At 44.5% G+C, this 15,694-nt stretch overlaps 1 protein-coding gene across 1 annotated transcript; it reads left to right on the top strand.

Moving 5' to 3' along the window:
• Nucleotides 1-5,447: 5,447 nt before the first annotated feature.
• On the top strand, nucleotides 5,448-15,615 carry LOC145361923 (histone H4-like). The gene is made up of 2 exons (XM_080217908.1): nucleotides 5,448-5,526; nucleotides 15,296-15,615. The coding sequence occupies exons 1-2, from the start codon at nucleotides 5,448-5,450 to the stop codon at nucleotides 15,613-15,615; spliced, it is 399 nt and encodes a 132-aa protein (XP_080074034.1).
• Nucleotides 15,616-15,694: the final 79 nt, after the last annotated feature.

Here is a 15,694-nt window from a genome sequence, read left to right as displayed (position 1 = left end):
CAGAGGCAGCTGAGAACTCTGACACTCAGAGGACTGCTGGAAACCAGGCCCCTGCTGAGACCAAGTCTGCAAAGACAGGCAGAGGAACATCGGAGTTGTCAGAGGCTACCTGCAGATTGGAATAAAGAAGAGTGGAATACATCCACGTTCTGTCTCATGTCATGGCTCCAGCATTCAAGCACATCAAAGTCTCCACTGGAAGGGTGGCGGCTGTTTTGGAAACCTAGGTCCAGCAGAACGCACAGTTTCTGTCCGATTTGTGGTTGGACCTGCACACCATTGCTGTTACCATGTTCTAGCAGTGGCTAGGTGAGAGGGAAACAGGGCATCTTGATCTCTCACCAGGTGCCTCTTCTTCTCAAGGAGTGAAGGAGGGGCCTTCAGGCACCCATAAGGAAGAGGAGCATCAGCCAGGTACCCTAGGGGCAGCCACCCAGCACATTCCAAGAGTATCTAGCCACTCTCTCCATGCCCCCCCCAACCCCCTCGATTATCTCCCATCAAAGACGGTTTGCAATGGCCGCCATTGAATGACAATCAGGTTTGTTTTCTAGTTTAATTAATTGAAGACCACAGCCTTTCATGCCTGCCTGTAGAATTCTCATTAGCGCATTTACAGCTGAAAATTATTCTTTCATTAGTTCCCACTCTCCAGATGCATGATGGAGAGGAATGAAAGTTGGTTGCACTTGGTGACATTTGAAACGTCTGCTAGACAGCAATCAACCAGTCTGTGATGCCACAGGTCTGTGCCCAGCCTGATGACGCTGACCTATTGCGCAAAAGGATGTTCATTTGCACCTGAAGGTCTGATTAATGTGGCTTGACTGAATCCCTGTGTTAGATCTCAGAAAGACAATCGATATAATGTGACAGTGCAATTTGTGATTCAGGCTTCCTTGTACATATCACACTCTGACAGATTGAAAATGTGGAGGGCTATAATGGGATGAGAGTGATGCTGTTGCACATGTCCTGAGTGCTCTTCAGTACTTCTGAGGGTACTAAGGTATCATTAAATGCTAATGTCAATACTGAGTGGGACATGTCTTTCCCAGATGCCAGGGCAATGTTGGATGTTAACCTGGGAAGCTTCCAAGGAAGGCAGGGTCACAAATGCTTGTCAATGATCATACAATGGGCTAACTGAAGCACTTTTTATACTTATGAAGGTAAGCTGACTCTCAGGTTTGCTTCCATGCTGTAGAGTGACAGATCAGTGTCCTGAAGAGCAAAGTGATCCTGGGATTCAGTATCAAGTTTCAGCCTCGCCATTAATCATTTATGAGAGATGGCATTTGGAGAGATGCTGCTATCTGGAGTTAGATCTGTTTTCAGACGGTCAAGCTATAACCAGTAACTGATGATTTTTCTCCTTACTAACCTCCTGGCATACTGCCATGACTGCATTGATGCTTGCAGTAGTGTTTCTGCCTCCTAAAATCTGCCATGGCGCCATGGTTGAATGGTCTGCACAATGTGTGACTAACTGAGTGCTGGTTACAGGATGGTCACGTTCTCCCTCGGGTGCTTAGCCTTGCAAGGGTCAGGCCATCATTATGCATGAAAATTCTGAGACTGATGACCTGCACTGAGATGCTGAAGATGACAAAGAAGGTCTTAATTGGTACCCTGCATTGAAGGGACAGGAGAACTGTGCTCATATCAGTTTGTCTTCACCTTATTTGCCTTGGAACCTTATCATTGTGAGGATCTCACCGGCACATCTTCCATGTCATGCCAGTGCAATGACTTCTTCATGTGGTGTGTCAGAATCCTCATCCTCTTCAAAATCATCTAATTCCACATTCTCCTCATCTGAGAAGATGTGTACCTCCTTCATGTGGCAACTCAGCCCCCCTTTGCAGAACTAGGTTGTGTAGGGCATGCAAAGAAGATGAGGGACACCCTCTGTAGAGAGTACTGGAGAGCACCACCTGATAGGTTTCAGGATTTGAAACTCACCTTCAACATGGCAATGGTCTGCTCTATTAAGACTTGCAGAAAGTGCAGCATTGTATTTCTCCCCGGATGCACTACGTGGACAACAAGCATCATTGGCCATTTAATATCACTGAGTAACTGACCCTGAATGCGCTAAGGACCCTCAATGTCTGTGGCACTTGTGAGTGACTCAAGCTGTAAGGGTCATGTGAGCTCCTGGGTAACTTGCACAAACATGCATTCTCTGCTTTTGGTGATTACAAATCAACTGCACATTTAGAGAGTGGAATCCTTTTCTATTGATAAATTTTACTGGCTGCTTCCAGGGAGCTCTTAAGGCCACACGTGTGCATTCAACGGTGCTCTGCACTTGTGGGAAGCTCGAGATTGCTGCGAATCCCACAGCTTAGCTTCCTTAGTCCATGGTGAGTGCACATAATGGTGTGCTTTATGAAAAAGGGCATCAGTTACCTCCTTAATGCATTTTTCAGTAGACAATTGTGAGTAGCCCGCCATGAAAGCCAGGAGAAAAAAATTCCAAACTAATTTCCCACCGGCAGGAAACTGACTTTGACCATGACTTCAAATTTTGTGTCCCCACCCATCATGAGTCCCGCCACTGGTGTGAGTGGAAATTTTCACCCAACATTGTAGCGTAGGGAAACGCAGCAAAGTCCAACAAACAACAATGAGATAAATGACCGGATAATCTCTTTCATTTATATTGGATGAAGGATATATGTTGGCCAGGACACTAGGGAGAACTCTTCTCCTCCTCATTGAATAACGTCATGGGAGCTTTTACACTGGTTTAAAATCTTATCCAAAAGGCAGCACCTTCCAACAGTGAAGCACTCCCTCAGTACTACAATGAGTGTCATCCTAGACTATGAGCTTAAATCCTGGATCGAGTCTTAACCCATATCACTTTTTTGTAGAGGTGAAAATAGAGACTCATCTGACAACTACCATACCAATATACACAGTTATGCTAACAGACTCATTATCAATATATGCTACATAATTATTGTGCAAATTCAATAGATACATTAATATGAAAAACAGCACACATCTTCAAACAAAAACATTTTGGAAAACAACCAAATTAGCAATGTGTGTTATGTCAGCTTTGAGTGCATGAAGATTTCATGGTGTGAACTACTTGCATCATACCAAGTTTGAAGTTGTCTTAAAGGGGCATGTTGATATCTTGGGGGTGAAAAGAGGTCAGAAAAACTGCAAGTTTCATCATGATGATACGACATGCAAGTGATACAAAGAGGTGCCCACTGCAAAGTGCTCAATGGGGAAAGGTCATAGTCTAAACCTTCCCACCACAGTACACCATGGAGACTGGAATCTGTGTGAAACCTCTTGGGCTGTTGCACCAGAGAATGTTTGACATGAAATGTATATAGTAAATATAATCTGAAATTCTGTAATGAAGCACCTTGGAATGCCACATATTGTGTTGAAAGGAATTGAACTGCATTTTGTGTTAAATGTGAACTATTAAGTAATGTATTCTTACAAATTTTATGAATAAAGTATATTTTTGGAAAAAAGGCTAATTCTCAATGCAAATAAAGTTGTTGTATCACTCTTTACAAATAGCAATGAATTATCAGGAGTGGAATTGTTTCTTTAAGTAGATCAATGATTTCCCAAAAAATGATCAATGCATATTATCTTAGGTAACTTCTGTTCCGTCTTCCGGATGTAAATGCTTTTTGCCAAGAACTTGGCATCCAGGATACCTGCTGGACTAATAGGTTTTAAAATCCAGTGGGCTGCTGATTTTCATTGTTTTTGTTCTGATATCTGCTCTCAAACCTGGTATTTTCTGCTGTTTGACTTTCTAATATTAGCTGTAAGTTTCAATCCTTGTTTTATTATGCCGCCATACCAAAAAAAAATCAAATTGTAGACCAGGAAAAGTTACCTAGCTATAATAAGAAAAGAGACAGCAATTGCCAGCGCATTTGGGCAGGTATTTCTTATGGGAATATCATTTTGCTATTATCATCGATAAAGCAAAAGAGCAGTTCAGGAAAGTCAAATACTATCCAAGAAGGACTGAGGAGAGATGACCTAACAAACACCTTTAAAATTATGGAAGAGCTTGACAGAGTAGATGTAGGGAAAATGTTTCCACTGGTAAGGATACCCAAGACTGGGGATCATAAATATATGATGGTCACTAATAAATCAATTAGGGAATTCAGGAGAAACTTCTTTAATCGGAGAGTGGTTAGAATATGGAAATGGTTAAGGCAAATTGTGGAGATGGATTTACAGGGAAGTTTGATAAACACTCCTTACAAATAGTAATGAATTATCAGAAGTGAATTGTTTCTTCAAGTGGATAACTGATTTTCCAAAAAATGATCAATGCATATTAGCTTAGGTAACTTCTGTTATCCCTTCCAGAGAGAAAAGAATTAAAGAATGTGCTAATAGGGTTAGATGAAGAGAGGTGGAGCATAAACACGGGGATAGTCGAGTTGAGCCGAATGTTAGAAAATATTATGTAATTAATTCTATGTATCCTATCCCTTGTGACCAACCACATTGGAGCTTGAGGGTTCTCAATTGTTCGTTTAAGTCTCATTTATCAAGCACTTCCCCATCTTCCACAAATTACATTCTCTACCCCCAAGCCACACATCACCCGCCACCCCACCACCAGCCCCCCGCCCCCCCACCCCCCAAACATCCACTCCACCCTAATTCCTCCTAATAAAGCTGCAGCTACTGGAGGAAGCTACTGAGAAAAAAAATTAGCATGAGCTAATAAAACAAAACACTGAACTTTAAACAGGACATTGTCTTCTTGTGACATGCTATCAGATTTGTGAACAAGAAACAGCATACAACAGCATCAACACATCACCAATCATAACTGCTGCTACAAATCTGCAAAAGTTAATAAAGAGCACCACTCAAAAGCCTTCAGAAAATAGGTACAATATCTACAATAGGGAAAGCTGATATTGAGCGGAATGTTTCTCTGACTTTTTATTTTGGCTTGATGGTTTCAAGAACTACGTTCCTTAACTATGTCCACCCCAGCAATTCTACTTTAAAAGGGAATCTATGGAGTCATATGATGCAAGCACAGGTACAGCTGCATTTTTGCAAGCTCTGGCACTACTCATCTCTTAATCCTGATTGAATTTATTTATCCTGATGCACAACCCATAATTATCTAATCCTGGAGTGTATACTCTGCGCTATATTCCTGGAAATTCCTGGTTAAGTCTGGGTGATGGGGAGGTGAGCAAAGTCAAAAAAATCCTCATTTAATTAGGGTGGTCGGAGACAGCCATGGTGGGGTCTTGTTCGCAGTGGTGGTTTTGCTGGTGAGCGGGCTCACACTTTGACGATGTTGTACGCATCCAGATGATGGCTGCCATTGTGAGTAAGGTTGTGGATGACGGTCTTGGCTCCCTGAACAAATCATTGGTGCTCACAATGATGAACTGCAAGATATCCAAAAGATAATGGATGAAGCGAAGGAAAAAATTCTGTCAGTTTCCTTGGTGGAGGCTCAGCTTCAGCCCTTTGAAATTCAGCTACACGGTATGTTGGACATCCTGATTAATCCAGGAAGATGGAGCCGGAGAAGGGATGTCCGTGTGCCCGATCTCCCAAGGGGAACGAAGAATAAATTCCCTGCTAAATTTGAGAAGAGGCTGCAATGCTTTCACGATCTCAATTTGAAACATAGAAACTAGAAGCAGGAGGAGGCCATTCGACCTTCTGAGCCTGCTCTGTCATTTACTTTCATCATAGCTGAGCATCAAATTCAATATCCTGAGCCTCCCCTTCCTCCCATATCCCTTGATCCCATTAGCCCCAAGAGCTATATTTAATTTATTTTTGAAATCACACAATGTTTTGGCCTCAACTACTTTCTGTGGGAGTGAATTCCACACATTCCCCACCCTCTGGGTGAAGAAATTTCTCCTCACCTCAGTTCTACAAGGTTTACCCCTTATCCTCAAACTCTGACCCCTAGTTCTGGACTCCCCCCACCATTGGGAACATTCTTTCTGAATCTACCCTGTCTAACCCTGTTAAAATTTTATAAGTTTCTACGAGATCTCTTTTCACTCTTCTAAACTCCAGTGAATATAATCCTAACCCACTTAGTCTCTCCTCATATCACAGACCTGCCATCCCAGGAATCAGCCTGGTAAACCTTCGCTGTGCTCCCTCTATAGCAAGGACATCCTTCCTCAGATAAGGACACCAAAACTGCACACAATACTCCAGCTGTGGCCTTACTAACGCACTATACAAGTGTAATAAAACATCCTTATCCATATACTCAAATCCTCTCACTATGAAGGCCAACTTACCATTTTCCTTGTTTACTGCCTGCTGTACCTGCGCGCTTACTTTCAGTGACTGATGCACGAGGACATGAAGGTCTTGCTGAGTATCCACCTCTCTCAAATAACACCCATTCAAGTAATAATGTCTTCCTATTATTGCTACCAAAGTGGATAACCTCACATTTACACACATTATACTGCATCTGCCATGCACATGCCCACACTCAACCTGTCCAAATCATGCTGTAACATCTCTGCATCCTCCTCACAGCTCACCCTCCCACCCAACTTTGTATCATCTGCAAATTTGGAGACAACACATTCGGTTCCCTCTTCCAAATCGTTAATATATAATATGAACAGTTGGGGTACTAGCATCTCTGCGGAACCCCATTAACCACTGACTGCCAATCAAAAAAAGACCCATACAGCACGTTTGCCTTCAACGGCCGGGGCATTGAGTTTAAAAATTGGCAAGTCATATTGCAGCTTTATAGAACCTTAGATAGGCTGCACTTGGAATATAGTGTTCAATTCTGGTTGCCACACTACCAGAAGGATGTGGAGGCTTTGGAGAGGGTACAGAAAAGATTTACCAGGATGTTGCCTGGTAATGGAGGGCATTAGCTATGACAGGTTGGAGAAACTTGATTTGTTCTCACTGGAACAATGGAGGTTGAGAGGCAACTTGATAGAAGTCTACAAGACTATGAGAGGCATGGACAGAATGGATAGTCAGAAGCTTTTTCCCAGGGTGGAAGAGTCAATTACTAGGGGGCACAGGTTTAAGGTGTGAGGGGCAAGGTTTAAAGGGGATCTATGAGGCAGATTTTTTACACAGAATGTGGTGGGTGCCTGGAACTCGTTGCTGGGGGAGGTGGTGGAAGCGGATACGGTAGTGACTTTTAAGGGGCATCTGGACAAGTACATGAATAGGATGGGAATAGAGGGATATGGTCCCTGGAAGGGTAGGGGGTTTTAGTTCAGTCAGGCAGTATGGTCGGTGCAGGCTTAGAGGGCCGAAGGGCCTGATCCCGTACTGGAATTTTCTTTGTTCTTTGTTCATTTATGCCAATTGTTTGCCTCCAATCTGCTAACCCAGCTTTTTATCCCTCGTAAGGCATTATCCCACAATCTCATGTACTTTAACTTTACACAGTAGTCTGTTATTTGAGACCTTGTCAAAAGCCTTCTAAAGTCTAGATAAACCGCAACCACTGGTTCTCCTCAGTCAACTCTACTAGTTACATCTTCAAAGATTTCCAATAGATTCATCAAGCACAATTTCCCTTTTGTAAATCCATGTTGCCTTTGTCTGATTATACCACTGCCTTCCAAATGCTGTGTTATGAAATCCTTGACAATGGACTCTCACAACTTCCCCAGTACCAACAGTAGGCTCAATGGTCTATAGTTCCCTGTTTTCTTTCTGTCTGCCTTTTTGAATAGCAGTCTTACATTAACCTCCAATCTGCAGGAACCAGTCCAGAGTCCAGTCAAGAATTTCGGAAAATAACCACCAATGGATCTACTATTTCCAGGGCGACTTCCTTAAGTACTCTGGGATGAAGATTATCAGGACGTAGAGATTTAACCACCTTCAATCCCATCAATTTCCCCCAAACCATTTCTCTACAAGTGCTGATTTGCTTCAGCTCCTCACTAAAACTTGTTTCTCTCAGCACTTCTGACACATTATTCATGTCTTCCTTTGTGAAGACGGAAGCAAAGTATGAATTTATTTCCTCAGCCATTTCTTTATTCCCCGTTATGAATTCTCCTGTTTGTGACCGAAGGCTAGGTGTTGTAAGTTCAAAGAGGCATACTGCATCCAGTCTTTGAGATCTGGAGTCGGTTATATACCCAATCACTGGTCTTATGTTGCCTTGATCTTGGTGTTTATTGAGAAGGGCTGGAAGTGGCCAGACATGATGGCACATAGGTCTCTCTCTGTCGAGGCTTCTGGACGATGACAATGGAGCTGCAGAGGCTTATGTGAAACTATGGATGGATCCTTGATGTTGCTCGACAATCCTGTCAAGCCTTTGGCCTTTTCAAGCTCTGTGGATGGCTCTGTTATCGTGCAGTTCATCATTAATCCTGAATCCTCCCCTGATGATTATAATTGTGATTTTGTGATGTTCTCTCTTACCCTGACAGAGGCAATTGATTTATGAGCACTGAGGCATGTGTCACATGTTATTCTTTGAAAGCCAGAGATATCCATATGTTTATAATGGAGTTCATCCACTGGTATGCTCTGCTGGTGAAATGAGGGAGACCTTAGATAAAGTGTATTGTCATTCACATTCAATCTTGATCTTTCCATGTGACAATGGAGGAGCGGGCTGGGTCAGGGGTCAGCCCACCCTGCTTCTGGCCCCATGTCAAATTCAAATTGCTGCGGTTTTGTGTTTGTAGTATGGAGATATTTCATTTGCTTGTGGACTGATAATGATTCTCCTTTGTTCTATTGTGGACCGTGCTGAGATGGTTATATGGCATCAGGGTTGTGCGTTATTTATCTTTTTTTGTATTGTAATCCAGGCATTTATAATGGAAGATTATATTATATAGTATACTTTAATTATGGATAATGTAAGTACTGCCACAGCAGGATGGTAAGAAAGTGGTTTGGTATAAATGAGGTGAGTATAGACTTATAAGTCCTCACAGTTGGTGAGGAAAACCCTCTTTAGAATGAATGGTTGTGTTTTTCTTTTACAATTTTGTTATTTTTGGGTTAAAGAATCTGTGTTGGTCTCCTGTTCACGTATCCTGGAAAAGACTGGGTTTTATTGTCGTTAGCACCTCTGGCATAGCTGGAGTTGGGGGAAATTTTTAGTGGTGCACACCCGAGTGTGGTCAGGTAATTCTGGTTGTTTAGCCTTACTTGGATGGTTCTTTATATTTTCCTTGGCTGCATGGTTTTTTTTGGGGGCAGGGGGAATGGGCAGAACCCTTTTGATGGTGGCGATTGATTGGCGTCTCTGGTACGACTGGAGGTAGGACAAGTTTGCTTTGCTTGAAGGTCAGGGGTGGCGTGAGTACTCCCGGCCAAAGAGCCCTTTCTTTAATTGTGTCGTTGTTTTATGCTCATCTTGGCTGGGTAGATTAGGGGAGTAGCTACTTTGATTATCCTTTCCTGGATCCTATGGAGAATATATTGGATGAGAGAGTCGGTGTCGTCCCCTGCGTTTTTTTTATTCATTCGTGGGACATGGGCATCACTGGCTGGCCAACATGTGTTGCCCATCCTTAGTTGTCCTTGAGAAGGTGGTGGTGAGCTGCCTTCTGAATTGCTGCAGTCCACATGCTGTGGGTTGACCCACAATCCCGTCAGGGAAGGAATTCCAGGATTTTGACCCAGTAACTGCGAAGGAATAGCATTATATTTCTAAGTCAGAATCATGAGTGACTTGGAGGGGAACATGCAGATGATGATGTTCCCATGTATCTGCTGCCCTTACCCTTCTAGATGGAAACGGTCATGGGCAGAGTTCCTGCATTATCAACTTAATACAAGGTAGGTCCATTCAAAACTCTGATGGCAGGAGGGAAGAAGCTATTCTTATGTCAGTTGGTATGTGACCTCAGGCTTTTGTATCTTTTTCCTGATGGAAGAAGGTGGAACAGAGAATGTCCAGGGCATGTGGGGTCCTTAATTATGTTGGCTGTTTTGCCAAGGCAGTGGAAAGTGTAGACAAAGTCAATGGATGGGAGGCTGGTTTGCTAATATTCACGACCTCTTGTAGTTTATTGCTGTCTCGGGCAGAGCAGGAGCCATACCAAGCTGTGATATAACCAGAAAGCATGGTTTCTATGATGCATCTGTAAAAGTTGGAGAGAGTCATAGCTGACATGCCAAATTTCCTTAATCTTCTGAGAAAATAGAAGTATTGGTGGGCTTTCTTAAAGGCGGGGGGGCTGGCAGGAACCAAGGCAAGTTATTGGTGATCTGGACACCTAAAAACTTGAAGTTCTTGACCCTTTCTGATGTAGACAGGAGCACGTTCTCCTCTGCGCTTCCTGAAGTCAATGACAATCTCCTACGTTTTGTTGACATTGGGGGAGAGATTATTGTTGCTGCACCAGTTCAACAGATTCTCTATCTCATTTCTGTATTCTGTCTCATCATTGTTTGAGATCTGACCCACTGCGATGGTGTTGTTAGCAAATTTGAAAATTGAGTTGGAGTGGAATTTGGCCACACAGTCATAGGTGTGTAATGAGTATAACAGGGTGCTGAGAACACAGCCTTGTGGGGCACCGGTGTTGAGGATGATCGTGGAAGAAGTGTTGTTGCCTATCCTTATTGATTGTGGTCTGTGAGTTAGGAAGTTCAGGATCCAGTCACAGAGGGAGGAGCCGAGGCCCAGTCAACAGAGTTTGGAAATGAGTTTCGTGAGAATAATGGTGTTGAAGGCTGAGCTATAGTCAATAAAGAGGAGTCTGACAGAGGTGTCTTTGCTATCTAAGTGTTCCAGGGTTGAGTGTAGGGCCAAGGGAGATGGTGTTTGCTGTGGACCTGTTGCAGTGGTGATAAACACAAAATATTGCAGATGTTGGAATCTGAAACAAAAACAGAAAAATGCTGGAAAATCTCAGCAGGTCTCTGGAGAAAGTCAAGCCAATGTTGAGTCTAGATGACCCTTTGTCAGAGCTGGTGAAGTTTCTTTGCACTCTTTCCAAAATTTCAACCTCCTTCTGGTAGTGTGGCGGCCAGAACTGCATGCAATACTCCAAATGTGGCCCAGCTAAGGGTTTATTTAGCTGCAACATGATTTGCCAACTCTTGTACTCAGTGCCCTGGCTGATTAAGGCAAGCATGTCATATGCCTTCTTAATCACCTTGGCCACTGTATTGCCACTTTTAGGGAACTATGGACCTGCACACCCAGATCCCTCTGTATGTTAATGTTCCTAAAGGTTCTGCCATTGATAGTATAATTCACACTTCAACTTGATCCTCCAAAACGTATCACCACGCATTTGTCTGGATTAAACTCCGTCTGCCAACTCTGTGCCCAAGTCTCAACCTGTCCATATCCTGTTGTATCCTGTGGGGAGGTGGGGAGGAGAGAGACAGCTCAGGCACTGGGAGTGGGAATGAGTTGGAGGTCAGGGTAAGTCTAGATGATAGGAAAATCTCCCAGGAGAAGGAGGATCCGAGAGGGCCTGAGGGTCTTCGGTGCATCTGTTTTAATGTGAGGAGTGTGACGGGAAAGTCGGATGAACTTAGGACCTTGATGTTCACGAGGAATTTAGATGTGGTGGCAGTGACAGAAACGTGGTTAAAGAAGGGGCAGGACTGGCAGCTAAATATTCCAGGCTAAAAGTGTTTTCGGCATGATAGGGGAGGGTTGAAAAGAGGAGGGGGAGTGGCGCTCTTAGTTAGGGAGCAGATCACAGCGGTGCAGAGGGAGGATAACATGGAGGGGTTGGAAATTGAGTCTCTGTGGGTGGAGTTGAGGAATAGGAAGGGGGCCATTACTATGCTAGGAGTGTACTATAGGCTGCCCGATAGCCCGCAGGCAGTGGAACAGGGTATATGTAGGGACATTTTGGATAAGTGTAGGAAGAACAGGGTTGTTGTAGTGGGAGATTTTAATCTCCCTGGGGTGGATTGGAAGGTGCCTAGAGCTGGGGGGTCGGATGGGGAGGAATTTGTAAGATGTGTATTGGAAGGATCCTTGCAACAGTATGTAGATAGCCCGACTAGAGAGGGGGCTATACTGGATTTAGTTCTGGGAAATGAGCCGGGTCAGGTGGTTGAGGTTGCAGTAGGCGAACATGTGGCTAATAGCGACCACAACTCCGTCTACTTTAGGATACTAATGGAAAAAGATGAGACCTGTCCTAAGGGGAGGGTGCTAAATTGGGGGAAGGCTAGATACAGCCAGATTAGGCAGGAGCTTAGGGATACAGACTGGGATAGGCTGTTAGAAGGCAAGACCACATTAGGCATGTGGGAGTCTTTCAAGGGAAAACTGCAATGGGTGCAGGAAGGGCATGTGCCAGTTAGGAGGAAGGATCGGAAAGATAGGATTAGGGAGCCGTGGATTACTAGAGATATAGAAGACCTGGTTAGGAAGAAACGAGAGGCGTATGTCAGGTCTAAGCAGCTGGGAACGGAGAGAGCGTTGGAGGAATACAGAGAGAGTAGGAGGGATCTCAAACGGGGAGTTAGGAGAGCAAAGAGGGGGCATGAGATGGCTTTGGCAGGTAGGGTTAAGGAGAATCCAAAGGCGTTTTACTCCTATCTTAAGAACAAAAGGGTGGCTAGGGGTAAAATCGGTCCTCTCAGGGACAGACGTGGGGAATTGTGCTTAGAGGCAGAGGGAATGGGGGAGATCCTGAATGAATACTTTGCGTCGGTATTCACGAAGGAGAGGGGCTTGATGTCTGGTACGGTCATTGAGGGAGCGGTAGACCAATTGAAAGAGCTATCGATTAGGAGGGAAGAAGTGTTAGGGCTTTTAGCTGGCATTAAAACCGATAAATCTCCGGGGCCCGATTGCATTTATCCTAGGCTGCTTAGGGAGGCGAGGGATGAGATTGCTGGGCCTCTGACGCGAATCTTTGTCTCTTCTTTGGACACAGGTGAGGTCCCAGAGGACTGGAGGATAGCGAACGTGGTACCGTTGTTTAAAAAGGGTAGGAGGGGTAGCCCAGGTAACTATAGGCCGGTGAGCTTAACGTCAGTGGTAGGTAAGTTGATGGAGAGGATTCTTAGGGATAGGATGTATGCACACTTAGAGCGTTGCTATCTGATTAAGGATACGCAGCATGGCTTTGTAAAGGGGAAGTCCTGCCTTACGAATCTGGTAGAATTCTTTGAGGAGGTGACAAAAACGGTCGACGAAGGACGAGCCATTGATGTCGTCTATATGGATTTCAGTAAGGCGTTTGACAAAGTCCCTCATGGTAGGTTGGTACAGAAGATTAAAGCTCATGGGATATGTGGTCAGGTATCTCGATGGGTAGAGAACTGGCTTGCAAAGAGGAGTCAGAGAGTAGTAGTGGAGGGGTCCTTTTCTAGCTGGAGGTCTGTCACTAGTGGTGTGCCGCAGGGCTCAGTACTGGGACCTCTTCTCTTTGTAGTGTATATAAATGATTTGGAAGAGGGAGTAGGTGGTGCGATCAGCAAATTTGCTGATGACACCAAGATGGCTGGATTGGCGGGCAGTGAGGAGCAGTGTCTGGCAATACAGCGGGATATTGATAGGCTGGTCGATTGGGCAGATACATGGCAAATGGAGTTTAATCCGGATAAATGTGAGGTGATGCATTTTGGCTGTAATAGTGTAGGGGGGAGTTATATGGTAAAGGGTAAGCCCGTAAGGAGTATAGAATCGCAGCGAGACCTGGGGGTGCAAGTGCACAAGTCTTTGAAGGTGGCAGTGCAAGTGGAGAGTGTGGTGAAGAAAGCCTATGGTATGTTAGCCTTTATAGGAAGGGGTATAGAATATAAGAGCTGGAGTCTAATGTTGGTTAGGCCGCATTTAGAGTACTGCGTCCAGTTCTGGTCACCTTACTACCGGAAGGACGTGGAGACTCTGGAGAGAGTGCAGAGGAGGTTTACCAGGATGTTGCCTGGTATGGAAGGACTGGGGTATGAGGAAAGATTGAAGAAATTGGGGCTCTTTTCCCTTGAAAGATGCCGACTGAGGGGGGATCTAATAGAGGTATATAAGATTATGAAGGGTATAGATAGAGTAAACAGAGGTAAGCTATTTCCTATGATAGAGACACATAGGACAAGGGGCCATGGACTTAAGGTGAGGGGGGGAGAGGTACAACACAGATATTACAGGGAGGTTTTTTCACACAGAGGGTAGTGGGGGTATGGAATGCTCTGCCAAGTAAGGTGGTGGAGGCAAACACGCTAGAGTCATTTAAGAGTAACTTAGACAGGCACATGACTGGGTTGGAGATGGGTGGATATAGGAGATTGTTTTAAATAAGGGTCATTAGCATTGGTGCATCCCTGGTAAGGTAAATGGATATGGTACAATAATAATGTTTTTTTTCCCTTTTCATTCACAGGTTTTAAGTCGGTCCTCATTGTGTCCAACGAGGGGCATTCACACGATGGGTCGTACTGGGGCTGCTCTTGGTTGTTCGAGATTGGCCTAGTGCTTCATGTCGTTAGTGTGTGCCTAAACTGGACCAGATACTGGGCAAGACGACAGCTCAGTGACTATCGCTGATTGCTGTGCAGACACATGGATTTGGGCGGGTGTCTGTGGGAGTTTGCGCATTCTCCCCGTGCTTGCATGAGTTTTCTCTGGGTGCTCCGGTTTCCTCCCACACCCCAAAGATGTGCTGTTAGGCTGATTGTCAGGAATAAATTGTCCCTAAATCAGTTTCCCTCAATGGATGGCCATAAAACATTAGACAAGGGTCGTGGGTGGAGAGGGGGACTGGTGGTGTTGAGATGGCGGAGCGGGCTCGTTGGGCCGAAGGGCCTGTTTCCCGGGCTGATTTTGTTCTTTGGCACTTTATTGCCTCACTTTATTGCAGTGTTCACGTAAGCCTACTCGTGACACTAATAAATAAACTTAAAAAACTTAAATTTAAAAGATTTCCAATCTGAAAGAACACCCTTCCACTGCTACTCTCTGTCTTCTATGACCAAGCCAATTCTGTATCTATCTAGCCACCCACCTTGAATCCCATGTGATTTTAATTTTTGTACCAGTCTGCCATTTGGAATCTCGTCAAATGCTTCACTAAAACCCACATAAAATACATCCACAGCCCTTCATTAATTTCTTTTGTCACCTCTTCAAAAAAACTCAATAAAGTTGGTGAGACAAGACCTTCCCCATACAAAACCTTGCTGTCTGTCGCAAATCAGTCCATTTTCTTCCAAATGTACACATACCCTGTCCTTCAGTATCTTCTCCAAAAGTTTCCCTACCACAGACATCAGACTTATTGGCCTATAATTCCCTGGATTATCGCTGGTTCCTTTCTTAAATAACATTGGCTATTTGATCGTTTAGTTTTAATCACGTCCGGTAGAGGGAAAGGTGGTAAAGGGCTTGGTAAAGGCGGAGCCAAGCAGCACCACAAAGTGCTCCGCGACAATATTCAAGGCATTACCAAGCCTGCCATCAGGCGTCTGGCTCGCCACAGAGGTGCCAAGCGTATCTCTGGCTTGATCTACGAGGAGGTCCATGGGATGTCGAAGGTAGTTTTGGAGAATATGATCAGGGACTTGGTGACCTACACTGAACACGCCAAGTGCAAAACAGTGACCGCCATGGATGTGGTGTACGCGCTAAAGTGCCGGGGGCGGACCTTGTATGGCTTTGGTGGTTGAGGACAGTGTAAAGGGGAAGAGACCAGTCCTCTGGAACCTCACCTGTGGTCAAAGAGGATGCGAAGATATCTATTAAGGT

This window comes from Carcharhinus amblyrhynchos, chromosome X (assembly GCF_965287045.1).
Source record: "Carcharhinus amblyrhynchos chromosome X, sCarAmb.v2.hapA, whole genome shotgun sequence".
Taxonomy (NCBI): Eukaryota; Metazoa; Chordata; class Chondrichthyes; order Carcharhiniformes; family Carcharhinidae; genus Carcharhinus; species Carcharhinus amblyrhynchos.
Note: the sequence above shows the minus strand (reverse complement) of the source record. Positions and strands in the feature narration are given on the sequence as shown.